The following is a 26,406-nucleotide window of genomic DNA, read 5'->3' as shown; positions in this document are numbered from 1 at the left end:
TTCTTTCTTGTTCTTTCTCCAGCTCCTTTAGGTGTAGGGTTAGGTTATGTACCTGAGACCTTTCTTCTTTCTTGAGAAAGGCTTGTACCGCTATATATTTTCCTCTCAGGACTGCCTTTGTTGTGTCCCACAGATTTTGAACCGTTGTGTTTTCATTATCATTTGGTTCCATGAATTTTTTCAGTTCCTCTTTAATTTCCTGGTTGACCCATTCATTCTTTAGAAGGATGCTGTTTAGTCTTCATGTATTTGGGTTCTTTCCAAATTTCCTCTTGTGATTGAGTTCTAGCTTTAGAGCATTGTGGTCTGAAAATATGCAGGGAATGATCCCGATCTTTTGATACCAGTTGAGACCTGATTTAGGACCAAGGTTGTGATCTATTCTGGAGAATGTTCCTTGTGCACTAGAGAAGAATGTGTATTCTGTTGCTTTGGGGTGAAATGTTCTGCATATATCTGTGATGTCCATCTGGTCCAGTGTGTCATTTAAGGCCTTTATTTCCTTCTTGATCTTTTGCTTGGATGATCTGTCCATTTCAGTGAGGGGAGTGTTAAAGTCCCCTACTATTATTGTATTATTGTTGATGTGTTTCTTTGATTTTCGTTATTAATTGGTTTATATAGTTGGCTGCTCCCACGTTGGGGGCATAGATATTTAAAATTGTTAGATCTTCTTGTTGGAAAGATCCTTTGAGTATGATATAGTGTCCTTCCTCATCTCTTATTATAGTCTTTGGCTTAAAATCTAATTGATCTGATATAAGGATTGCCACTCCTATTTTCTTCTGATGTCCATTAGCATGGTAAATTATTTTCCACCCCCTCACTTTAAATCTGGAGGTGTCTTCGGGTTTAAAATGAATTTCTTGTAGGCAACATATAGATGGGTTTTGTTTTTTTTATCCATTCCGATACCCTGTGTCTTTTGATTGGGGCATTGAGCCCATTAACATTCAGGGTAACTATTGAGAGATATGAATTTAGTGCCATTGTATTGCCTGTAAGGTGACTGTTACTGTATATTGTCTCTGTTCCTTTCTAATCTACTACTTTTAGGCTCTCTCTTTGCTTAGAGGACCCCTTTCAATATTTCCTGTAGAGCCATTTGGTGTTTGCAAATTCTTTCAGTTTTTGTTTGTCCTGGAAGCTTTTAATCTCTCCTTCTATTTTCAGTGATAGCCTAGCTGGATATAGTATTCTTAGCTGCATGTTTTTCTCGTTTAGTGCTCTGAATATATCATGCCAGCTCTTTCGGCCTGCCAGGCCTCTGTGGATAAGTCTGCTGCCAATCTAATATTTATACCATTGTATGTTACAGACTTCTTTTCCCGGGCTGCTTTCAGGATTTTCTCTTTGTCACTAAGACTTGTAAATTTTACTATTAGGTGACGGGGTGTGGGCCTATTGTTATTGATTTTGTGGGGGTTTCTCTGCACCTCCTGGATTTTGATGCTTGTTCCCTTTGCCATATTGGAGAAATTCTCTCCAGTAATTCTCTCCAGTATACCTTCTGCTCCCCTCTCTCTTTCTTCTTCTTCTGGAATCCCAATTATTCTAATGTTGTTTGGTCTTATGGTGTCACTTATCTCTCGAATTCTCCCCTCATGGTCCAGTAGCTGTTTGTCCCTCTTTTGCTCAGCTTCTTTATTCTCTGTCATTTGGTCTTCTATATTGCTAATTCATTCTTCTGCCTCATTTATCCTAGCAGTGAGAGCCTCCATTTTTGATTGAACATCCTTAATAGCTTTTTTTATTTCAACTTGGTTAGATTTTAGTTCTTTTATTTCTCCAGAAAGGGCTTTTATATCTCCCGAGAGAGTTTCTCCAATATCTTCCATGCTTTTTTCGAGCCCGGCTAGAACCTTGAGACTCGTCATTCTGAGCTCTAGATCTGACATATTACCAATGTCTGTATTGATTAGGTCCCTAGCCTTCGGTACTGCCTCTTGTTCTTTTTCTTGTGGTGAATTTTTCCGCCTTGTCATTTTGTCCAGATAAGAGTTTATGAAGGAGCGAGTAAAATACTAAAAGGGTGGCAACGACCCCAGGAAAATATGCTTTAACCAAATCAGAAGAGATCCCAAATCGTGAGGGGGAGAAAGGGGATAAAGAGAAGTTCAGAAAGAAAAAAAAAGAACAAAAACAATTAAAAAAAGAAAACGAATAAAGAAAAAGTATAAAAAAGAAAATATATATATATTAGATAAACTAGTTAAAAATGTTAAAAAATAAAAGGATAAAAGTTAAAAAAATTTAGAAGAAAAAAAATTGAAAAAGAAGAAAAATTAAATTAACTACAAGACTAAAGAATCATGGGAAGAAAGCCATGAGTTCCGTGCTTTGCTTTCTCCTCCTCTGGAATTCCGCTGCTCTCCTTGGTATTGAACCCTGCACTCCTTGGTGAACTTCGTCCTGGCTGGATTTCTTGTTGATCTTCTGGGGGAGGAGCCTGTTGTAGCGATTCTCAAGTGTCTTTGCCCCAGGCGGAATTGCACCACCCTTACCAGGGGCCCAGCTGAGTAATCCGTTTGGGTTTGCTTTCGGGAGCTTTTGTTCCCTGAGCGCTTTCCATAGACTTCTGGAGGATGGGAATGAAAATGGTGGCCTCTGGGTCTCTGGCCAGGAGGAGCCGAGGGCCCGGGCCCCCACTCCTCAGTGCACCCTCAGAGAACAGCGCCCAATTACTCCCGTCTCCGTGGTCTCCGGCCGTGCTCTGAGCTCACCGAGGCTGCGACTGGTTCAAGGTAACCCCGAGCTGGGAGCTCACTCTTCGGCTCTGTCTCTGTAGCCGGCTTCCCCGTTCTAATACCTGCAAGCTCTGCGACACTTAGACACCCCCGATTCTTCTGTGACCCTGCGGGACCTGAGGCCACGCTGACCCCGCGTGGGCTTCGCCCCGGTTTAGCCTCTGGAGCGATGTCCCTCAGCGGAACAGACTTTTAAAAGTCCTGATTTTGTGCTCCGCTGCTCCGCTACTTGCCGGGAGCCGGCCCCTCCCCCTGCGGTCTATCTTCCTGTCGCCTTGGATTCATTTCTCCGCCAGTCCTACCTTTCAGAAAGTGGTCGATTTTCTGTTTCTAGAATTGCTGTTCTTCTCTTCGATCTGCCCTTGGATTCGTAGGTGTTTGCAATCTTTAGATAAGCTATCTAGCTGATCCCCTGCTAGCTGATGTAGCCTCAGCTTGCTACGTCTCTGCCATCTTGACTCCTCCCCAATATTTATTTAAATAAGTTTTCTGCCCCTGTCTCTTTTCAACTTCCAGAAGTCCAGAAAATCACATATTATTTCTTTGAATATTACCCCATAGATAATATAGCCTTCCTTCACTCTTTTTGGTTCTTTTTCGTGGTTGTTCTCTTCTGACTGTATACTTTTAAAGTTCTGTCTTCTGTCTCATAGATTCTTTCTTCTGTTTGAGCCATTTTGATGGTTTTGCTCTTTGCTGTAATTTTTTTTTTATTCATTCTTCAGCTCCAGAGTTTCTCTTTGGTTCTTTCTTATGACTTCTGTCTCTTTGGTAGACTTCTCATTTTGTTTGTTAATGCGGTTTTCTTGATTTTGTCTTTTTGTGTTCTCTTGTAGCTCAGTGAGTTTTCTTAAAACAGCTATTTTAAATTCTTTAGCAGGTAAATCACAGATCGCCATGTCTTTGGTGTTGTTTACTGGACATTACTGCAGTATTTTGTTGGTGTCATGTTTCCTTAATTTTTCATGTTCCTTGAGATTTTGCATTGCTGTCTTCATATTTGAAATAGCAGCCACTTTCTGCAGTCTTAATGAACTGCCTTCAGGAGCCAAGTACGTTTCATCAGTCCTGCTAGGGATTCTGAGGCTTTCTCAGACCTTTTATGAATGTACCTGCTTGACATTTCTTGCTCCCTCTTGTGGCGGAATTATTACGCTTATACGCCTTCTCCTGATCCTGCAAAACACTTGGCTAAGTGCTAGCAGCCTCTCTATTGTTTTCACCAAGGTGGCACTAAAGCTCAGTTTTGTTGTCTCTTTGTGACCCACCAGTCTGAGCCAGCACAGCCTTTTTCTGCATGTCCTCACCAACCACCTGCCAAAGTTTGCTGCCTAGGAAGTGTGTGAACACGTGTGTGGTATAGGATCAGGGTGTGTGTGTGAGAGAGAGAGTGAGTAAGGCTAGAGGTGTGCTGGGAAGTACCCTGTGGGTAGTGGGAAGATCTCCAGAAGCTCACGAGCAGGCTTCTTCTTCTTCTTTTTTTTTTTTAAAGATTTTATTTAGTTACTTGACAGACAGAGATCACAAGCAGGCAGAGAGGCAGGCAGATAGAGAGGGGGAAGCAGGCTCCCTGCTGAGCAGAGAGCCCGATGCGGGGCTCGATCCCAGGACCCCAAGACCATGACCTGAGCCGAAGGCAGAGGCTTAACCCACTGAGACACCCAGGTGCCCCAAAGAGCAGGCTTCTTGATGAGTGCTATTAACACATTTGGTAGGAACCATGTTTCCTTTAATATCTTTTGAGGATCCTATCTGCTGCTCCCCTAGCTGCTTTCTGTCTTTCATCATGCAGTTCATAATTCAGTACTCTGGACGGAGCAAGAGAGAATTGAGCCTCCTCGGCAGTGTCCCACACAGCTGGGGAATCTGGGTGTGTACTCACACACTCTTGTTACCCCTGTGGGGGAAATCATGGGCTGAGAAGATCTCTCTTGGCCCTAAACTGTGCTACTTTGTGATGTGAGTAGAATGTTACAGTTCCTCTTATCTCCTCCAGTGCATCCAGACTACTACTTTTTTTTCCTCTAGCATTGTGCTAGAACTTCCCTGTTGGAAATTTAGATTTCCACCAAGGCTCTGTCATTCATGGGTGATTGTCTTAAATAGTGTTTTCCATTGACTCCCAGATAGTGGCTTAGAGCTGGTTCAGAGGTCAGTGCAGGGTCCAGAGGTGGGACTGAGGTCTCTGTGCCTATTACCCAATACATGGCTGGGTGAGACTCCTCCTGGATCTCTTGGTGTATGTATGGTACTGTATCCCACAGTTCCCCCAAAGGCATTTTGCCCATGAATGAAAGCCAGATTTTTTTTTTTTTGGACGTTGTTGTTGGCAGGGGGACATGGACAAGAGATGTCTTATACAGCCAAGATTCTGATGTCACTCCTGGTAATTTTGTCATTTTTTGATGAACTTTCATAGTGATTTCCATAATGGCTATACCAATGTCTATGATCCACCTCAGATTAAGTTTTATGTATGGTTTGAGATTAGAGTCAAGGCTTATTTTTTCCTTACATCAATACCTAATCTAGCACCATTTGTTGAAAAGAGTTTCTTTTCCTCCTTGGATTACTTTGGTCCCCTTGTCAAAAGTCTAATGACCATATAAGTGTAGATTTCTTTCTTTTTTTTTTTTTTTTTTTGAGAGAGCAAACACGCCAGTGGTGGGAGGGGCAGAGGAAGAGGAAGAGAGAGAATATCAAGCATACTCCACAATGAGCATGAAACTGGACATGGGGCTTAATCTCACAATCCTAAAATCATGACCTGAGCCGAAGACAAAGAGTCAGATGTTTAACTGGCTGAGCCACCCAAGCACCCCTGGGTTCTTACTCTGTTCCATTAATCTATTTGCTGATTCTTACACCAGTACCACACAATCTTGATTACTGTTACTTTATAGTAAGAAAATCCGGTGGTATAAATTTTTCAACATGCTCTTTTTCAAGATTCCTTTGGATATTCTGGGCCTTTGCTTCACATAAATTTTAGAATCAATGTGTCGTTTGCTACAAAATAGCCTGCTAGGATTATGATTGGATTTGTTTGAATCTACAGATCATATTAAGGAGGATGAAAATCTCAACTGTGTTGCATCTCCCAGTCTGCTAGTAGAGTACATCTTTCTAATTATTTATATCTTGTGAGATTTCTCTTACTAGTCTGAGTATACATGTATTACATGTGTATTGCTAAATTTATTCCTAATTTTTCATGACACTATTGCAAATTAAATTGGTTTTTAAATTTTCATTGTCTCATTGAGTTGGTGAAGGTTATAGAATATAAGGTCAACACATAAAAACCAATCACATTCTTTCTGTAAGTAATGAACAACTGGTAATAGAAATATGAAAAACACTGCCATTACAGTATCTTTCTACCCTCTTCCTCCAGATGAAATACTTAGGTATAAATTCATCCAAACACATAGGTTGTGAATATTGAAAACAACTATAAAGTGCTGCTAAAAGAAATTCAAGACCTAAATAAATGGAGAGACACATTTGCTTTTCGTGCATTGAAAGACTTAGCATAGTAGTGATGTTATTTTTCTCTCAAGTGATCTATAGATTCACTACAATGCCAATTTCACAGTGCCAGCAGGCCTTGTAGGTATAGATCAGCTAATCTTACAATTTTTGTGTAAGGGCCAAGGAACTTGGATAGTTAAAACATTTGGAAAAGAAGAACCAAGTTGGAGGAATCACTTTAGTATCAGGCTTCAGTAATCAAAACAGTATGGGCTTGGGGGGAGGGATTGATGTATAAATCAGTGGAGTAGGCTAGCGGGTTGTGAAGGAGAGTGCATGAATATAGCCATCCCATCTTTGACAAAGATTCAACATCAACTCATTCAACCATTGTTTTTTAAGAATGGGTCCTCCATATGTGAGAAAAAAATGAACCTTGATCAAAACCTCAGTCTTATACAAAGATTAACTTGAAGTGGGTCATAGATGCAAACGTAAAACATAAAGGTATAAAACTTTTGGAAGAAAAGATTGGAAAAAATGTGCATGACCTGGTGTTAGAAATGATGCCAGAAGCATAACCTAGAACAGAAAAATTAAATTGTACTTCATCAAAATTAAAATTTTTTTAAATTAAGAATTATTAAGAGACAAGCTACAGAATGGGAAAAAATATTTGCAACTCACATATTTGACAAAGGACTTGTATCCAGATTATATAAAGAGCTCTCCAAACTTAATAACTCTCAAAACTCCAAAAACTCAACTTAAAAATGGGCGAAGGACTTGAACAGACACTTCACCAAAGAGGATATAAGGATGGCAGATAAACATGTGAGAAGATACTCAGCATCATTAGCCATAGGGAAATGCAAATTAAAACTGTGATCGTGTACCACTACACACGCATTAGAATTGCTAAGACAGAAAATAATGACAACACCAAGTGCTGGCAACTGGGACTCTCATGCACTGATGGGACTGCAAAATGGTACCCGTCTCTGAAAAGTCATTTGACAGTTTCTTAGGAAGTTATAGATACACTGACCATGTGACCCAGTAGTCCTACTCCTGGGTATCCATCAGTGAAATGAAACCTTGCGTTCAGTCAAAAATCCGTACGTGAATGTTCGTAACAGTTTTATGTGATGGCCAAAACCTGGAAACAGCCCAGATGTGCTTCAAAGGATGAATACGTTAAGTGTGGTTCATTCACACAATGAAATAGCACTCAGCAGTAAAAGCAGTGATACACATAACTTGGATGAAACTCAAAGACGTTACACTGAGTGAGGCAAGCCAGGTTTGAAAGGTTTTATACTTTTTGATCCCTTTTATTTGACAGTCTTAAAAAGAGAAAACTACAGTCCTGGGATACAGACTGGTAGTTGCCAGAGGTGTGCATGAAGGTGAAGGTTTGTAGATCAGTGAGTTGTACCAGGGAGCTTTTTGGTTGTAGGAACTGTGACGTCCCCTCTTTGTGGTGGCGGTTATACAAATGCATACGTGTGTTGACATTTACAGAACTGTGCACTAAAAAAGTCAGTCTTACCATATAATAGATAATTTTTTAAAATGTCAAACTTCATTCTGTTTTATGAATCTTTGTAGGTGAACTTGTTTTTGTTTTGTGTTTTTTTTTCAATTTATTTATTTTCAGAAAAACATTATTCATTATTTCTTCACCACACCCAGTGCTCCATGCAAGCCGTGCCCTCTATAATACCCACCACCTGGTACCCCAACCTCCCACCCCCCCGCCACTTCAAACCCCTCAGACTGTTTTACAGAGTCCATAGTCTCTCGTGGTTCACCTCCCCTTCCAATTTACCCAAATTCCCTACTCCTCTCTAACGCCCCTTGTCCTCCATGCTATTTGTTATGCTCCACAAATAAGTGAAACCATATGATAATTGACTCTCTCTGCTTGACTTCTTTCACTCAGCATAATCTCTTCCAGTCCTGTCCATGTTGCTACAAAAGTTGGGTATTCGTCCTTTCTGATGGAGGCATAATACTCCATAGGGTATATGGACCACATCTTCCTTATCCATTCGTCCGTTGAAGGGCATCTTAGTTCTTTCCACAGTTTGGCGACCGTGGCCATTGCTGCTATAAACATTGGGGTACAGATGGCCCTTCTTTTCACGACATCTGTGTCTTTGGGGTAAATACCCAGGAGTGCAATTGCAGGGTCGTAGGGAAGCTCTATTTTTAATTTCTTGAGGAATCTCCACACTGTTCTCCAAAGAGGCTGCACCAACTTGCATTCCCACCAACAGTGTAAGAGGGTTCCCCTTTCTCCACATCCTCTCCAACACATGTTGTTTCCTGTTTTGTTAATTTTGGCCATTCTAACTGGTGTAAGGTGATATCTCAATGTGGTTTTAATTTGAATCTCCCTGAGGGCTAATGATGATGAGCATTTTTTCATGTGTCTGATAGCCATTTGTATTTCTTGATTGGAGAAGTGTCTGTTCATATCTTCTGCCCATTTTTTGATGTGTTTGTCTGTTTCGTGTGGGTTGAGTTTGAGGAGTTCATTATAGATCCTGGATATCAACCTTTTGTCTGTACTGTCATTTGCAAATATCTTCTCCCATTCCGTGGGTTGCCTCTTTGTTTTGTTGATGGTTTCCTTTGCTGTGCAGAAGCTTTTGATTTTGATGAAGTCCCAGAAGTTTATTTTCGCTTTTGTTTCCTTTGTTTTGTGTTTTATTGTTTTTCTCCCCTCTTACTTTGCTTTGGTATAGATAATTTTCATATACTGTTCTCTCTTGGTAAGCCCTTTTAATTTGGAAACCCATATTCTTCAGTTCTGAGGGTTTTCTTGGTTTTTATTATTGTTGTGTTTTCTCCATGTTTCTTCCTCACCCACCCACCCACACTCCCCTGCCCATTTTCTGTGTTCTCGCTTGCTGATATTTTTCAGACATTGAAACTCTTAGCTTGTTGGTTCTCTAATGTTTTCATATTTTCTCTCCTGTTTTCAGTCCTTCTTTATTTTTGTCTTTTTGTCCATTTCTGGAGACCTAGTTAATTTTAAGTTTTCAAACGGTTATTTAATAACCAAGAGTTCATTTTTTGTTCTCTGATTGTCTCTTTTTCAAGGTATCCTATTCTCATTTCTTTGTTGTAATATCTTTTATTACTGGTAGTATTTTTCTTCTTCCTGAAAACTTTTCTATTTTCCTGTTACGTATTTCTTATTAGATGTTTCCCTTCACTATCTGATGGTCCTATGCTTATGTTTAGGAGAAGGATGCAGGTGCTCACTGGGCGGGCATAGCGTGTTATGGGGCTTGTCAGCTTTGAGCTTTGGCCTCCAACAGTCTGGTTGGGCTGTATAGTTGGGGATCCTTTCAAGGCAGTATCATTGGTGCTTTCTTTTTAATCTGATAGAATTTCCAGAGAGATTTTTTTTTCTTATCTCCTACATGGAGGGAAAGACCTGGCTCAGTGGAGAGAGAGGGCTGTGGATCTCAGTATCTAGAATATTTAATCTCCTTAGTTCCAGTCCAGTGTCTCATCCTCAACTGTATCTCTGTACTGCTAATCAAGAGGCCCTGTGTTTTACCTTTTCAAGGAATAACTTGTCAGTGTTCTGTCCTAGTAGCAGGAAGAAGCTGGGAACTAATTGCTTATGAAGCTAAACTTTCAGCTAAACACACTCTAGCCATCCTCCTCCCCTCTTCCGCTTCCATTTCCGTATGTATCTGGTGCTGCCGGCTTGACTCTTCCAGAGACTCTTCTCTGTAAAATCACGTGGGTTCTTGTTTTGTCCCCAAGCTTAGCTTAGGTTTAGTTTTCTGTACTTGATCTGTATGAGGGAAAATGTTCTAGCTCAAGTGATGCAGGACCATTGAACAAAGGAGTATTTGGGTCACTTTATGGACAGACCCTACCATGCAGCAGCGTAACAACTGGTAGAATGCCCACATTTATTTTGCTTGGATTTGCTGAGTCATTTACTTAAGTCATCAGTTTGCCTTCCTGCTTGCAAATTGTATTGGTATCACTCCTTCCCTTGTGTTTGTCTTGTTCTTGTGTGTTTGTGACTTTAAAAAAAAAACAACAAATTTTTTTTTCTGTTGTTTTAGTGGAGTTCTAGTTGGGACTGAGTATGCCCTGTGTGTTCAGTTCTATCTTTGACCTGCAACTTCTGTCTGTATTCTTTTGCTAGATGATACACAGTCTCAGCATTTTGACGATCACCCATAGTCTGGTGATCCTCAATTTCTGTCTCAAACTCTACTTCTCTTACCTCTGGTCTTTGGATATACAATTATAACTGCTTACTCGCCATTTCCTCTTAATGTATCTAATACACACCTCAGACATTTCATTCCCAACTGTTTCTTTGAAATGCCTATTTCTCATCTATTCTTGTTTTCAGTACCACTTACTGACCACCCACTTGTGTAGATCCCAAATCTCCTTCTTTATTTTCTACATCAACTTCATCAGCAGGTCCTGTCCATTCTAAATTCAAAATATATCCAGAATTCATCCAGTTCTCTCCATCTTTGTGGCTGCTACCCTGATCAAAGTCATTTCTCACCTGGGTCCATGCAGAAACTCCTCCCTGCCTGCACTCTTGCCCTGCTCTACAATCCACTGTCTACACAGTAGCCAGAGTGAACATTTTTAATTAAAACAAATTTTTATTGTGTTAGTCACCATAAAATACATCATTAGGTTTTGATGCAGTGTTCCAAGATTCACTGTTTATGTATAACACCCAGTGCTCCAGGCAATCCATGCCCTCCTTAATACCCATCACTGGGCTCACCCAACCCTCCACCCCCACCCCTCTAAAACCCTCAGTCTGTTTCTCAGAGTCTGCAGTCTCTCATGGTTTGTCTCCCCCTCCGATTTGTCCCAATTCACTTTTCCTTTACTTCTCCTAATGTCCTCCATTTTATTCCTTATGTTCCACAAGTGAAACCATATGATAATTGAATAGCAGCAATGGCCACAGTTGCCAAACTGTGGAAAGAGCCCACATGTCCTTCAACAGACGAATGAATAAAGAAGATGTGGCCCATATATACAATGGAGTATTATGCCTCCATCAGAAAGGATGAATACCCAACTTTTGCATCAACATGGATGGGACTGGAGGAGATTATGCTGAGTGAAACATTTTGAATTCCAAATTAAGCCACATCCATTCCCTGATTCAAAACCCACAAAGCTATCCGCCTGTATTGTGAATGGCGTCCACATTCCTGACTGTTTCCATAAGGTCCTTGCCTAACTCTCAGACTTCAGCTCCTACCAGTGTCTTCCTGGCTCCTTCTCTGGTGACACAGGCCTTTCTGGTATCAAACACACCAAGCTTGTTCCCTCCCTTGGGGCTTTTGTAGTTGCCATTTTGTCTCCCTGAATATCCTTCCCCCATGTCTTCATATGGCTCACCCCTCCATTCATTCTAATCTCTGCTCAGATAGCATCACCTCTGAGAAGCCTTCCCTGACTGGCTGCTCTACCTGTCTTCCAGATTCCTCTATTACCTCATCTTATTTATCTCCTTTTGAAAGTATGTCGTTCTTTATTGTCTTTCTCTAGCCATTTGAGTATAAAGCCTATGAGGGCATTGGTCTGATCGATTTTGTTCTTTGCTGGTACCATCACACCTAGAGCAGAATCTGGCTCATAGCAGACAGTTAATCAAAGACTCTTGGACAGCTGGGTAGGAGGGGGTGAATAAATGCCTTTTGAATTCTGTTTGGACGGTTAGCAAGCTGATTCTTCCTGGGCATCTCAGAATCGAGCCTTCCCAGAGTTCGTTCCCATCTTAACTGATTCTACTTCCGAATGTCTTTAACTGTCTCCCCGTCTTCCTGCCAATAAGTTTCTTCTAGGACCAAAAGCTTGAATTCCCAAAGAGCAGATGGCTGATCCTGTTTTTCTTTCTCCCTGCCTTTAGCCATGCAGTCACACCTTCGGCTTTATTTTGTGCGGGAGCCAAGATGGTATTTTGGCAGAGGGATGGCCAGTGCATTTGCTCATCCCTCAGACCCGCCAGGGTGTGGTACTGGACTAGAAATGAGAGATCGCAGCTAGAAATTGAGCCCTGCTGGCTCACCTCTCACTATTAGCATTCTGCTTTTGCTTTTCTGCTCTCTCCCAGTGTCTGTCTTTTGATTTTTAACATCGACTTCTGCCAGCCAGTGATCCTGTTAAAACCGCCAGTGAGATTGAGGCCGGGGTGGTGTCAGTCAGTTTCATTTCCTCATCTTCAGAGAGGAGCTGCGAGATGACAAATTGTGAAGCCGCCTCTGTCTAGTCACCAGTTGTAAATCCAATGCCTTCTAGTCAGCTTGTCCTAGAGTCGTGTAGTACTTCAGTGTTTGTGGGTTCACCTACAAGTGTCTTTTTAATATCTGATGAATTAGGGATGAACCCAGGAAATGACCCCTTTGCTTTTTTGTTTTCTTCTCTCTGTTTTGTACAAATCAGGAGGTTCATCAAGAACGGATTGCATTGGAAAATCAGTTGGAACAACTGCGTCCAGTCACTGTGTTGTAACCCCCAAGATTCAAGTTACAGTGGGTGACTTTTTCTGCCAAGATATTTCCTTTGAATATTTCAACCCAACTACTTGTCATAGAGATGTCCAAGACTGGGTGAAAAACTGCAAGCCGCGGAATATAATCCATATTTCCTTTTCTCTTGTACTTCACTTACACGTTTTACTCTGGTGGAAAAAATACAACTGATTATCACACTTGAAACTGTAATTTCAGTGGAATTTATCTCCCATTCTTAAGTACTTCCTCAAGTTGTTAGATGTTGCTCCTTACCAAAAACCAATCTTCTAGCAATTAAAAACAAGTAGAGCATTATTTATTTAAAGAATTTATGATTTGTATAAAACATCAATACCTTCAGGATGCTTGTTTTATTTTTGTATGTATATCAAATACAGTAGGTTGGTTTCCTGAATAATTGGGATTCCAACTGGCTAGTCTTTGGCATGATGATAATAAAAGTGAAAACTAAAACAAGAACATCAGATTTAGACAGGCACTGTGCCCTCTGCCACCATATGCCAAAAATTGCTTCTCTAGTGCCATTTTGACATTGTATCTAGCTATAAATAATACATAACTATTGTTTTCTGTTAAATGGCAGAGATTTATTGGGTCTTTGCACCTCTGTAAAGTGGACGTTTTGTCAAAGATCTATTTACCTTGGCCCAGCTAGGCCATCAACTCATAGAACTCAGTCCTTTCATGTCAATTTTTGGGCAAGAGCAGTCTGCTTTAACCGCCTCACCTGATCAAATTAAATAAATAGTTGTCAAATCTCTACTTTTATCCTGCATGGGATACCATGTCTGTGAATGCATGATTTTGGAGACCACACGTCAGATGTGAAAGGCTGAAGAGACTGTTTGGACTGATCAATATTTGTTGCTTGAACCCAGGTACCCACCATGGAGAAGAAGGGGAAATGGTGGTTACCAGCAATCCAACAACTCTGGTAGTTATTTTTGTCTTTGTTATTTTAACGCGGATTGTGATTGTATTGAGTATGAAGGAATAATGAAAGAAGACTGACCTTCACTCTGGACATACAACTGTTTGTTCTCTGTGAAGTGTACCTTGGGAAGTGATTGGTTTATGCACCGACTAGCGGAGCCCAGCTGTCTCCAGTGTATGTGATGTAAGACCGTGAGCTCAAATCACAGAAGCCAGTATGCTGGAGAAGTTTTGGTCGCCTGCTCCTCCTGAAAGCCCAAGGTGAAAGTGGGAAGTGAGTGACCCCACAGGCATCAGGGCACGCCCACTCTCACGTCACTTTGAGAGACTGATTACAAGAAATGCTCTCTCTTGTGCATTTTGCTAATTTACCCATTCTGGGGTCCTTTTTGAGGTGGTTTAGGGTAAGGGATTAAGCCTTCGGTTGCCGAAGAGTTGACAGCTTTTAGAATAAGGAGGTGTTTATTTAATGCTCCCTTATTTTATTTGCAAGCTTTATCAATAGCTTAATGGTAGAAGAGAAAGGCTCAAGCAGATGTTGTTTTCCCGAAAAAAAAAAAAAAACAAAACAAATTGTTGATTCTCTTCTGTGCATATGAAAAGATTTTTTAATTGATTTGATTTTGAAAATCCCAGAGTTTGAACCATTTCTCTAGTCCCCCTTTCCTTCCCTTTTGGTTGTTTTTTCTATCCCTTGGGAGGAGTTTGGAGTCATTTTAAATGGCTTCCTAAGATTATGAATGGGCGGTGCAGACTTTCGAGGTAACCTCTTTTCCCGTGTCCTGAGATCTAGGGGCTAAAGCTATTTTTATCAACAGTGTCCTTGCTGCAGACATTCCATAGCGTGCTTAGCTTTTGTTACATTCCACTCAGGAAAGATCGTGTGCACTCTGTCTCCTCGTCTTCCATACCTATGCGCTCCCTCGAGATAGCACTGTGTGTCCAGTAAGGAGGCATACGAACTCAGGAATGTTAGTCTTTAGTATACATTTAAAAAATAGTGCTGTGTTTTCCCCCCATCAAATCAGTGCCAGAGTGAGAGAAATTAGGAGGTGGGCTTTTGTTTAGCCGGCTTGGTTTTTGCTAAAGGAACAAACTCACATTGGATAATTCAAGTCCCATGAGTTGCATAGTCTCACCAATATTTTAAGATGAGCATTGCATTAAAGCATACATCAATGTCAGTGACCTCTGACTGCACTTAGTGGTGACCGCAGTGTACTAGTTGCTTAGAAGTGGATTAAAAACAAACAAATGCACACTATTATTACTACCTGACCAGTGCACTTCTTCCATGTCTCTGTTTTCTCAGAATGTGCACTTCTAATTTTGGATTATAACTCCTGTTAATGTTTCTGTGAGCCTTCGCTGTGGTGTATAGGAAGGCTGTGTTCTTGAAATCACCATTATACCTCTTCTACAAAACTTCTCCAAAATTAGATCTGCTTGTTGGGTAGAATTCAATGGACACAATGTCGATGTAGCCCCCATCCGTGGGGGTTTAATAAGCTTGTTGTTCAGTGTTCTTCCTTCAGAGGGGTCCTGTTGTCCCAAGGATGAAAGCACAGTAGGAATTGATAGTGGGCTCATGGGGTGCCTCACTGTCTCTTGTAGTAAGTGGTGTGTTGCTTTTGCTCTCTCCTTGTCCAGCAGACATGAAGTAAAACCGAGAGGTAGATATTTGGAATGGAGGTGCGTGTTGTAATCAAGGCAGACATTTGGACTTGCTTTAGTTGGAAAGACCTAACCGCTTCATGAACGTTGGAGAAGTGCTTTGGGCCTGATTGGGAGGGGAGACATCTTAGCTGGAAGCTAGGCCCATTTTACTCTCCTTGGAGAATAGGATGGCAGAGCTGAGAGGACTTGTACCTCTCTTCTGCAGTTTGCTTGTGGGGAAACCAAGGCCATCAGACACTACATTTTCTAGCCCAAGAATCTATAGAAAGATAAATAGTGGCAGAGTTGGAATGCCAGCTAATGCTACAGATTCTAAGTCCCATCCTCTAGCCTCTAGCAGTACTAAAAATAGACAAGAAGGCTTCCTTCTATTTACCATATTGAATTTTATTTACTTAGTAAGTCTTCAAGTATGAAAACATGTTTCAGTGAGTTTTAGATCTAGATATTTCTCTTGGATTGAAGCAAAAAATAAAATCTGAAGGGAAGAATATGATTGAACTGTTTGTTCTTCTGAACACCTCACCTTTCATGATGCAATAAATTACTCTGAGTTTTTTGGCAGAACTTTTGACAGCTGTTGCTTTGAATGGATTCCATTCCTGTATTCCTTATGGGAGTTTGTTTTTAAAATAGACTACTGCGATGGAAATGAACTCAATATGTAGTAAGTTACAGTTTTCTTCGATATGTCTTTAGTTATGTGGGTTGCAAATGTTCGATTTCAGCATATTTTAGGGGGAGTAATCAAAAACATGCATTTTTCTTTGATTTCCTACCAGTGTCTGAACTGTCATAAAGCATTCTTCTCTTCATATGTGACTTGATTCTATAGTCTCTTTATAAATGATAAATTGTCTATTTCTTAAATGATCTCTCAACCATGGTAATAATAGAGGTGTACTTGAAAGATCAATAAGAAAATCATCTGGAATGGATGTTTTTCTTGCAATTAAGACAGGCATTTGCAAGTATCTTCTTCTAAACAGTAGTCGGAAAGATCTCAGTTACAGTATAACACCTTACAGCTAAAAAAATTTGTTCAGCACAAACTACAATCACACCTCCTGACTAGACCTCACCAAAGGAATGTAATTTTGAAAGTATAAAAAAAGAATTCCAAACATCATAGCAACCAGATATTCCCGTATTATTGACTAAGACTTAGTAGTTCATGGTTTAAACATTTTGAACAAAATGTAATATCAGTTTGAAGAAGGAAAGTCTTTTTCTCCACTCGTTAAATAAATAGAACACCAGCGACTTCAGTTTCTCTTTCCAACTGGCTTATTCTGTTGCATTCTTTGAAAACTCTGATTTCGAAGGATCTCTTGAATTTACACTTTCGTGATGGGTGTTTTGTTATGTTCTTTTTTTTGCATCCATGACTTAGCATGGTTCAAATTACTAGAAGAAGTGGGGATTTGGGTTTCTGGAGTTCTGAGGTGGCACCTCCCCTTTTGGCACGGGCCGAAGGCTACTGCCCACCAATGCCAACAGCTCGGTCACTGATGGCAACTGGCATGTGAGTCTTAACTCTGCGAGCCACCCACTTTGCTTGTTTGCAATGAGAAGTGCATCTGATTTTGTGACCCTCCCAAGAGGAACTGTAAGACCAGGCATGGAGGATCAGACTTGAAAAGCAGCACAGAGCCCAAGAGCTGCTGTCTCCCTCAGCAACAGGTGTTCAGAGGCTGCCTTACAGGTGTTCCCTGAAACAGCCAGTCTGTTGATGTGAACAGGAGATGCCAAGTACACAATTGCTTTTAGGCTTAGATAGTTAATTGTCTACATTTGCTAACCTACATGATGATAAAGTCAGGGTTTCAACTGAGAGGACTCGTCTTAGTTACAGAAGCCTTGCTCCATTCTTAACAATGGGAAAACCTTTATTTTTGTGTGTGTTTGGTGAGTTCTCTTGTCTTGCTCTAAGCTAAGTTCATGGCTGCGGGAAGTTGGAGAAAATGGGTTTGAGACTCTGAAGACCAGAGGACAAGGGACTTACAAGGGGGCTTGTATTGGAATTTGAGGGCTATACTAGGGAAAGTCAGGGACCAGTTCCGTTCTACTTAAGTACTCTGTTGGACAACAGGACTGGGTCCTAAATGTCCTTCACAAAGCTCTGCCCTCAGAACGGCGCAGTTGATGCAAGTACCCCATCATACAGCAATTGAATTGGCTGAGATTTGTTGTTTTTGTTTCATCTTAAGGCAACTTGTATGAGGACTTCACCTGTACCTACCTTGGGAACCGGGTTTACCTTTTTCTTTAGCACTGCCATTCTTTTTGTTTTCAGCGCAAATACGATGTTCAAGAAAGCCAGAGGCAAGAAGGGCCATTATAGTCTTCATTGCAGTGGGCCAGGAGAGAGAATGAGCTGATGGTCTAGTTTAACCTTGAGAATAAAAGTGTTTATTTTTTCACTACAGGTACATTGAACAGTAAAATGAATAACAGCAAAGTATATATTTGATGCCTTCTGTCTTTTCATAATGTGCTGACAAGTTGTGTTAATAGTTTACTTAGCCAGAGTCTTACTCATTTGCTAGGCCTTAGGAACATTATGTATATTGATCTTCAACATAAATAAATATAGGGTAACCTGTATTTGGATTGTAACTTGTAGACTCTAACCTTACTGCCTCTTTTTCACATTTGTTGGAAAGTCTGTGAAGAACATAGGTTAAAAGTCTCCTACTTTGGGAAACATACATGATGTGAAACTGGGGTGCTATGTTAAAAATAAATGTATGATAATAAGTGTGGCTCGTCTGGAGTCTTGGTGTTGATATGCTGCGGCCTGCATTTGTGTATTTCGTGGAGGTGCCGTGGAAAGGAGTTGGAGGTCTTCCCAATTAAATCAAAGCCCGAGGTTTGATTATTTTTACCTCCTAGTGATCTGAGGTGGGCCCTTAAACATCTGTACGTGATAAACACTGGGCGATCATGGGAGATCATGCCTAACTCATAGTGCGTTGTAAAGATCACTGAATCAAAAACTTGACTTACTGTGGGATCCAGGTAATTTGCTTCACCTTGTCAGTGTTCTTTTTGTTCAAAACTGCTCCCATCATCATCTCTTCAGTTGGAGTGTAGGGATGAGGGGGGAGGGATCAGGAAGAATGGGCATGAGAGCCTAGCCAGGTAATCTGATCTGTCAGCTGGAGTTTCTTACTTTTAAAATTTGAATACTTTTAGGAGTCCACCAATCTCCTATCATGGGGGTTTTATTCTGCATGGAGAATGCCTATGGTGGGCTACACATGGGGTATTTCTAGTAACCTAGTAGTTCTGAATACCAAGTGAACTCTGGAAAAAATAATCTACGATCTGGCTCATTAGCTTGGGCACTGGAGATCACCTGACCCTGATCTTTCCCAAGCACTGGTGAGGATCACTGTGCTGCTCACTTTGGACATACAAGAGACCTGAGATCCTCTAGGCCAGTGGTACCCAAAATATGGTCCCTGGACCAGCAGTGTCAGCATCATTGGGGAACTTCTCACTGAAGAACAGTGGATCCAGAACTCTGGGAGTGGGCCTGGCAGCGTTCGGGATGACAACCCCTCCATGGGATACTGATGTCCACTAATACTGAACTACTGCTCTATCTAACTTCATTTTACAGCCAAAGAAGCCGTGGTACAGAGAGGCAACATGGACTCACCTAGGTCGCGATCAGTTAATTGACAGCAAAGGATCAAAAGTTTCCCAGGGCAAACATTGTCCAGTGGCCAGTCATGAGTTCATTTCCTCTCCTGACCCTCCCTCCACAGATACCTGCCGTGCTTCTGCTGTGCGTCAATCACTGTGTCAGGAGCTCAAGGTGAGACCTACAATACAGGATCCCTGCCCTCGAGTTGCTCACAGACCCCTACGCTGGAACTGCAGTGCAGTGTGGGACAGTGACTAAGATGTTTGAGGGTAGGCTGACTGCTGTAAGAAAGAACCCCAGGAGTAGAGTGGCTTGACCCAGTGGACGCGTATTTCTCACTACAGTGCAGAGTGGATGTTCTTAGTTGCGCCATTTTCTTTGTGGTTACATGGGGATCCAGACTCCTTTCATGTGTGCTTTCATCTTCCTCTAGGGCTAGAGAGTTTTCTCTTTTTGGCCCATGTGTGGAGAAAAAAAAAGATACTATGGGAAAGATACAATTTCTCTTCACAGAAATGCGGCACATCACTTCTTTGCATACTTCATTCCCAGAGCTCAGGTGACAACATGTGACTGTGACAGAGACTGGGAAATGTGGTCTAGCTGTCTGCTCAGGTGGGAAAAGTTGTAGTGAGCACATTGTCCACCAGGAGGCGCTGGGCCAGTGCGCTCCAAGAATGCGGGCTGTGTGGGTGGGACATCTGATTGGGACTGTGGGGAGTCAGGAGAGCTTCATGGAAGAGTCGTAAAAAAGGGATAGGCATTAACTAAGAAAAAGAGAGTGCTCTGGGCAGAGGGAGCTGCGTACGTTAAGCCAAGGCAGTATAAGAACATGGAAAGCTTCTCTAGAAGGAGGAGCCAGTGGAGGGTGGAGGGGAGCAAGTGGCAAGAGTGGGTACGGTGGAGGGGGGGGGCTGGATGCGAGGGCATGTAATGAGAAGACAGAAAGCCTCCCGAAATTCTGGCCTCTTTCGAGATTTAAGCACAAATGCATGAAGTCACTTCACTAATATTCAAGGAGTGACTTGTGTTCTCTCGATTTTTATCTACCCCCTCAAAAGGAAATGCTTCACTGGAAGACTGTAAACCAGTGTTTGTGACATGAACCAAATCTGTTCATTGGATTTGTTACCCATCTTCTGACATGTGTTTGTACAAAGGACCAACGCCCAGAACACGAGGGACTAAACCCTGCTAGGCAGGAGCTCCATTGGATGACAGGAGGCATTTTCCATCCACAGTTCTTTCTTTTTGGGGGCGATAAAGGGCACTCAGATGACCAAGAGGTGCAGGGATCATCTGTTCCTTTTCTCTTTCTTTCTTTTCTTTTCTTTCTTTTTCTTTTTCTTTTTCTTTCTTTATTTCTTTTTTTTTTTTTTTTTGCAAGAAGGCTTAACAAAGTGCAGAAATGAAGACTTTGGAGATGAAGCTGAAATAACGATTTGTTTGGAACATGAGTTCTCATTTGAATTTATTTAATAATTCTGAAAATCCCTGAGTCTGGGGGAGAAGTGCTCCCAAGTATAGCATCTCTGTGGCATACTCCAACTTCAAAGAGTACTGCCATATTGTTTTTCAAATAGGTGTTTTGGAAGTGCAGGCATTGGTGTTGGCACGCCTAAGTGATTTTCTTACTGCATTTGTCTTTCAATCATAGAGTAAATATGTATATATCAATACATATATTTAATATTTATATAAGTAAATATATATATATATATATATATATGTATTTTTAAAACAAAAGTAACCACAGTAATTGTTTTGAATATAGGCCAACAGAATATTTGGGAGGGTGCATTTTAGCATTGGCCAGTGTCTAAACAAGTTTAGAACCACTAGCACATGGTGAAAATAAAAGACTGACTTGTGGTCAGTTTTATTACTGTTTTGGGTTTTTTAAAAACTTTTTACAGAGAGTGTACCCCAGCTTCTTGGACTTGGGGTGGACCACTCGTGCCCTAGATAGACCACTGTGGAACAGAGTGCACGCCTCCACCCCTGGATTAGACTTACTCAAAGCAACAAAGCTGAAGGAAAGCCAAGGGGAAGAATGATAATGCTTGGGGAATGAAATAAAGGAAAGCAAAGAAAATTAAATACAGATACAGGGAATTGTGATGTAGGACCTTTGAAATGCAAATGAAATTGGCTTGAACCTCAACCCATGTGTGGTGAGAGCCTGCATCTCAGTCCTTCTGGAGGTTGTGAGAGGCAGAGGTAATGGTAGAGGAACTGATGTTTTTATCCTTGTCACCTCTGGCTCAAATATGTTTCCTAGGAATTAGTTTGATAGATGGACCATCTCTTTCCCTGCAGAATATCATTAACATGAGGGGTTTGTGTGTCTGTGTATGGAAGATGGGGCGGAGTGGGAAGGGGACAGAATTTGTGGAATATAGTCCGTATCTAGGGGACGTTGTTCACATTGAGTTCTGTGTGAAAGGTGCCCCTTGCCGGTTGTGCTGTGGCCGACCCGTTCACAGCTCTGAGCTTCACGGTGCACTGAGTGTTCTGTCCCTCTTCATGGGTGTGTCATTCTGCTTCTGCTGGCAGAGGGAAGGTGGCAGGTGGGAACTGGGGAGGTCCTGCCAGTGTTTCTGTTCCAACTCAGTGCCCAGACCCCACTACAGATCTCTTTTCTCCCTTTCCTGTTTCTCGGCTAGGTCTGGGCCCATAGGTCTCAACTGGGTGCACTTCTGCCTCTGCCCCCCAGGGAACCTTTGGCAATACCCAGAAACGCTTTTGGTTGTCACACCTTGGGAGGGCTTCTGGTGGGTAGAAGACAGGGATGCTGCCGAATGTCCTACGGTGTGCCACATAACCCCCAACACAGAAAATGATCTGGCCCCACGTGTTAATAGTGACCGTGTTGTGAAACATGCTCTAGGGAAGCCCCTGAGGCTTCATGTCGCCTGAATTATTCAGAGCAATGTAGCCTCCCCGTCCCTGCCAGGGACAGCCCTTCACACGGTCAGAACGGAACAGAACCTACATGAACAGGTTCTGCTAAGTTAGTCCATTAATTTAAATACTCCCAGGGTTGGAACAGCAGTGTGAATTAGTGAAGTGAGTCAGAGTAAAATGAGAAGGGGCGCTGGCTCATCCATCACAGGGGTAGGGAGCCATAGATGGGGACGGTGACGGATCAAAGCTTGCATACCCCACTTATGAGGGCAAGTCTAGGTTATTGCCATACAGGCTCCTGTGTTGCTCAACTTCGGATTCCTTGAGAAAGGCTATTTCCTCTCCCTTACCCTCCAGGAGGTCTGTTTTGTGTTACCTACTTTTTAATTGAGGTATAACATACATGTACCAATTTTAAGTCTTCATCCCAATGAATAGGCAGGACAATGTTGAAGAAGAACAGAGTTGGAGGACTTACATTACTGGATTTCAAGACTAGCTATGAAGCCACAGTAATTAAGAGCATGGGATTGTTGCAGCTGTTCGGCAAACAGATTAATAGTGCAGAATAGAGATCCCAGAAACACATTCAGACATATATAATCCCTGGATTTATAGTAACGGTGTTACCATAATTCAGTGGGTGAAAAAGATAATCTTTTCAATAAATGATGGTGGAACAATTATATATCCATGCAGAAGAAAATGAGCCAGAATCTGTACCATGCACAAAAATTAATTCAATATGGGCTACAGATCTAAATGTGAAAGGTAAAACAATAAGCCTTCTAGAATAAAGCATAGGGTAATATCTTCATGAATTTCATAAAGAGTTTTTTTAAACAAGGCATACAGAGAACTAACCATAAAGCAAAAGATTGATAAATTGGATTTCATTAAGATTAGAAACTTCTGTTTATCAGAATTCACAACGAAGAGAGTTTTGGCAGGCTGCAGCACGGTAGAACTTATTTGCAATACATCTGTCAAAGAGTTCTTGCCTATTTTTTTTTATGTGTTGGCAACTATTTTCAATTTAAAACACTGAGGGAGGAAAACCGACTGTGCAGGCTAACATTATGCAGGCCAAACAAAACATGTCTGTGAGCCAGCTTGGGCCTACGCACTGCCAGTGTGCAGCCTCACCTTTCAGAGCGTTAGAAGAATGATAGAAGCTTTAACATTTCTGTATTTTCTCATTCTTTTCTTGCCAGCCTCTGTAAGGGGAAGAAACAATGTAGACATACATTTCTTAATAATAAGGATTTTTCTCTCAGATGGCAGCCTGGCTGGTTATAGCGATTTTAGGTTTTAAGTAGTACTTTCCTCCCTCTGATAGACACAATAATTAAAATCATTTAAAATATAATTTAATCAGTTTTTTTTCTTAATTGGCTCCCACTGTGTATTCAGCCTGCTCTCTGAAGACCATAGCTGATTCTCTTTTCACTCTGCTCTCTGGCTAGAATTTCTTAGCATTTCTGGAAGTCAGCTTTAAGCTGCCATGAGCAGAAGACATGGAAACACAGACAGACTTAAACTTTGAACACTTTGAGCCCATTAATGTCCACCTTCCATACTTTCTACCTCCTTCCTTAACTCTGGTTTTGGTCACCTCATTTTCTTCTCCCAAGCACCTCTCTTCCTTAGTTCTCTGATGGCCCAGTGGAGGAAGTAGGGTGGGGTGGGGGGATAGTTTCCTCTTGTCATGTCTTGTAACCCCACTGTTGGGATGAGTAAGAGGAGGTGGCCTGGAGATGGCACTCCGGCAGTGTAGCAGAGAGGTTAAAACATGAGGTTGCAAGGCTGACTGCCTGTATTCAGATGCTCATCCCTTAATAGCTATGTGGTCTTCGGCAAGTTCCTTCCTTCTCTGTGCATCACATCCTCATCCATAACTTACCATTAATAGTGCCCGTATGTTAATGAAAAGAACTTAGAACAGTGCCTAGTAAGCAAAATGCTAGATGTGTTTGTTAAATTAAAAATTGATGATTTGTTGTTGTCAGGCCTTGGCATTGTGTCCAGCATTGGGAAATAGACACAGGGTCCCCTGTCTCAGGATCATCTCAGAGATCATCTCAGAGACCACCAGCCCATGGCTGATCTCAGGACAGGCAGACAGCTTGATCAGACTGCACCCCCTTTTTTGAGCTGGCTGAAAATCGACCACCGGATAGTTTGATGACATTCTTCTCCTCCTCCTTCTCCTTCTCCTCCTCCTCCTCCTCATCCTCCTTCTTCTTCTTCTTCTTCCTCCTCCTCCCTCCTCCCTCCTCCCCTCCCTCCCTCTTCTCCTTCCTCCCTCCCCTCCTCCTCCTTCTTCTTCTTCTCTTCTTCTCTTCTTTGAGAAGGAGAGGGGGAAGGGCAAAGGGAGAATGAAAGAGAGAGAATCTCAAGCAGGCTCCATGCCTGTCGTGGAACCTGATGTGGGGCTCGTATCATGACCCTGAGATCATGACCTGAGCTGAAATCAAGAGTCAAACACTTTTAACTGACTGAGCGACCCAGTACCCCAGTTTTTTTTTTAATTTTTTAAAATTTATTTATTTGACACAGAGAGATCACAAGTAGGCAGAGAGTCAGGCAGAGAGAGAGAGAGAAGCAGGCTCTCCACTGAGCCTGACGTGGGGCTCGATCCCAGGATACTGAGATCATGACCCGAGCCCAAGGCAGCAGCTCAATCCACTGAGCCACTCAGGCGCCCCCCAGCACCCCAGTTTTGATGACATCCTTCTTGTGGAGCCTGATAATGGATGAAATCCAAAGTCACTCAGGAGATAATCAAGATCATTCCATGGAGTATTCTCTAAAATTTAAAACTAGTATTATTCATGCAAATGAATAAATTTTTAATCCTGAGAAGTGAAGTAACTTGCCTAGGATGTGGGAGCATGATAGAAAAAAGCCTAGATTGTCTTAAATAGACTGTTTGTAGAAATGTGGGTATTAAATACTGTTGGTCAGGGCTCAGAAAGATTAAGGACAATTCTAGAGAAATCCTAATCACCATAAAGAAAGCTTAAATACCGTACGGAGACTTAGTATGAAACTGAACTTGAAAGCCATGTGCAATGGGTGGGGATCATGGGGGCCACCAGAGGGTAGATTGTGCTAAGCAGAATTTGGAGCCCCCCTATTTTCACCCTCTGGTGTTCTAGTGTTATTCCCGTGGTCATGCTGTGTTACCTGGCAAAGGGGATTTTGCAGATGTAATTACATTTGCTAATCAGCTGACTTTAAAACAGGAAAATTATTCTGGATTTTCTAATAGATCTCATGTGATCACATAAGTCCTTTTAAAAGCAAAAGAGGAAAAAAATAATAAAAGCAAAAAAGGAAGGCAGAGATGTGAAGCATGGGAAGGGCTTGCAGGTGGAGGGGCAATGTGATGAGGAACACAACTGGCCATAAAGGGCTAAGAGAGGCTTCTAAATGACAGCCAACAAGGAAACAAAGACCTCAGTGCTGTCATCCCAAAGCACTGAATTGTGCCAACAACTTGACTGCACATGGAAGCAGAGTCATCCCCAGAGCCTTCAGAAAGGAATACAGATCTGCCATTACCTTGATTTTATTTTAGAGAAACTAAGCAGAGGACTCAGTGAAGCTATTCTCTACCCAGACTTCTGAACTTCAGAAGTACAAGATAATGAAGTCATGTTGTTGCAAACCATTAAATTTGTAGTTATTTGTTATGGTAGCAGTAGGAAACTGACCCAAAGTTCTTACTTGACTTGCAACGTTATGGTGTCTACCAGCAATTTTCTGGGGATGGGATAAGTAGGGATGAGGGAGAGACCAAAAGCTATAAGGCTCTTTCTGACCTCTATGAGCATTCATGTTTTTAATGAAAAACATTCTTTTGAAAAATGAAAAAAGGGGGAGCACCTGAGTGGCTCAGTCAGTTGGGCATCTGCCTTCGGCTCAGGTCATGATCTCGGGGTCCTGGGATCGAGCCCCACATCAGGCTCTCTGCTCAGCAGGAGTCTGCTTCTCCTTCTCCCGCTCCCCCTGCTTGTGCCTGTGTGTGCACTCTCTCTCTGTCAAATAAATAAAATCTTTGAAAAATAAAAGAAAAATGGGGAAAAGGTCATAGAGGTATGGTGGGTGCTTCTAGTAGGTTTCTAAAGGAAATTCTGTCCTTACCTCCTTCAGTCCTGCCGGGTTATGATTTACTTCCCAGTTCGTGAGCCTGGCCATGAAAGTGCATTTCTCAGTTCAGTTACAGGTAGCGGCTGTAACAGTTGGGTCAGCAAAGGGAACATCAGACAGCCTGGGCTGTGGGGTCTGAGTTAGAGGAGTCCCTGGAGACTCCCAAGTCCTTCCAAGGAGGACTCTGAGTGCCAAGGACTGGCAAGCTGAGCCCCAGAATACAGCAAACACAAAGAGAAAGAGACCCAAAATTAGGAGGCCTGGGCTGGAGGCCACGTGCAGGCAGGCTCTATGTGCAATT

General features: G+C 41.9%; 1 protein-coding gene across 7 annotated transcripts in view; it reads left to right on the top strand.

Annotated features, from left to right (window-relative positions):
- REPS2 (RALBP1 associated Eps domain containing 2) overlaps positions 1-18,149 on the top strand; it is a 229,912-nt gene extending 211,763 nt beyond the window's left edge. For all 7 annotated transcript variants that reach the window (XM_044234502.1, XM_044234497.1, XM_044234498.1 and 4 more), the window contains one exon: positions 12,687-18,149. In XM_044234502.1, coding sequence (XP_044090437.1) covers positions 12,687-12,755 — 69 coding nt within the window. In that variant the 3' untranslated portion in view covers positions 12,756-18,149. The remainder of the gene's footprint in view (positions 1-12,686) is intronic.
- The last annotated feature ends 8,257 nt before the right edge of the window (positions 18,150-26,406 follow it).

The sequence above is a fragment of the Neovison vison genome, chromosome X, assembly GCF_020171115.1.
Source record: "Neovison vison isolate M4711 chromosome X, ASM_NN_V1, whole genome shotgun sequence".
Lineage (NCBI taxonomy): Eukaryota > Metazoa > Chordata > Mammalia > Carnivora > Mustelidae > Neogale > Neogale vison.
Note: the sequence above shows the minus strand (reverse complement) of the source record. Positions and strands in the feature narration are given on the sequence as shown.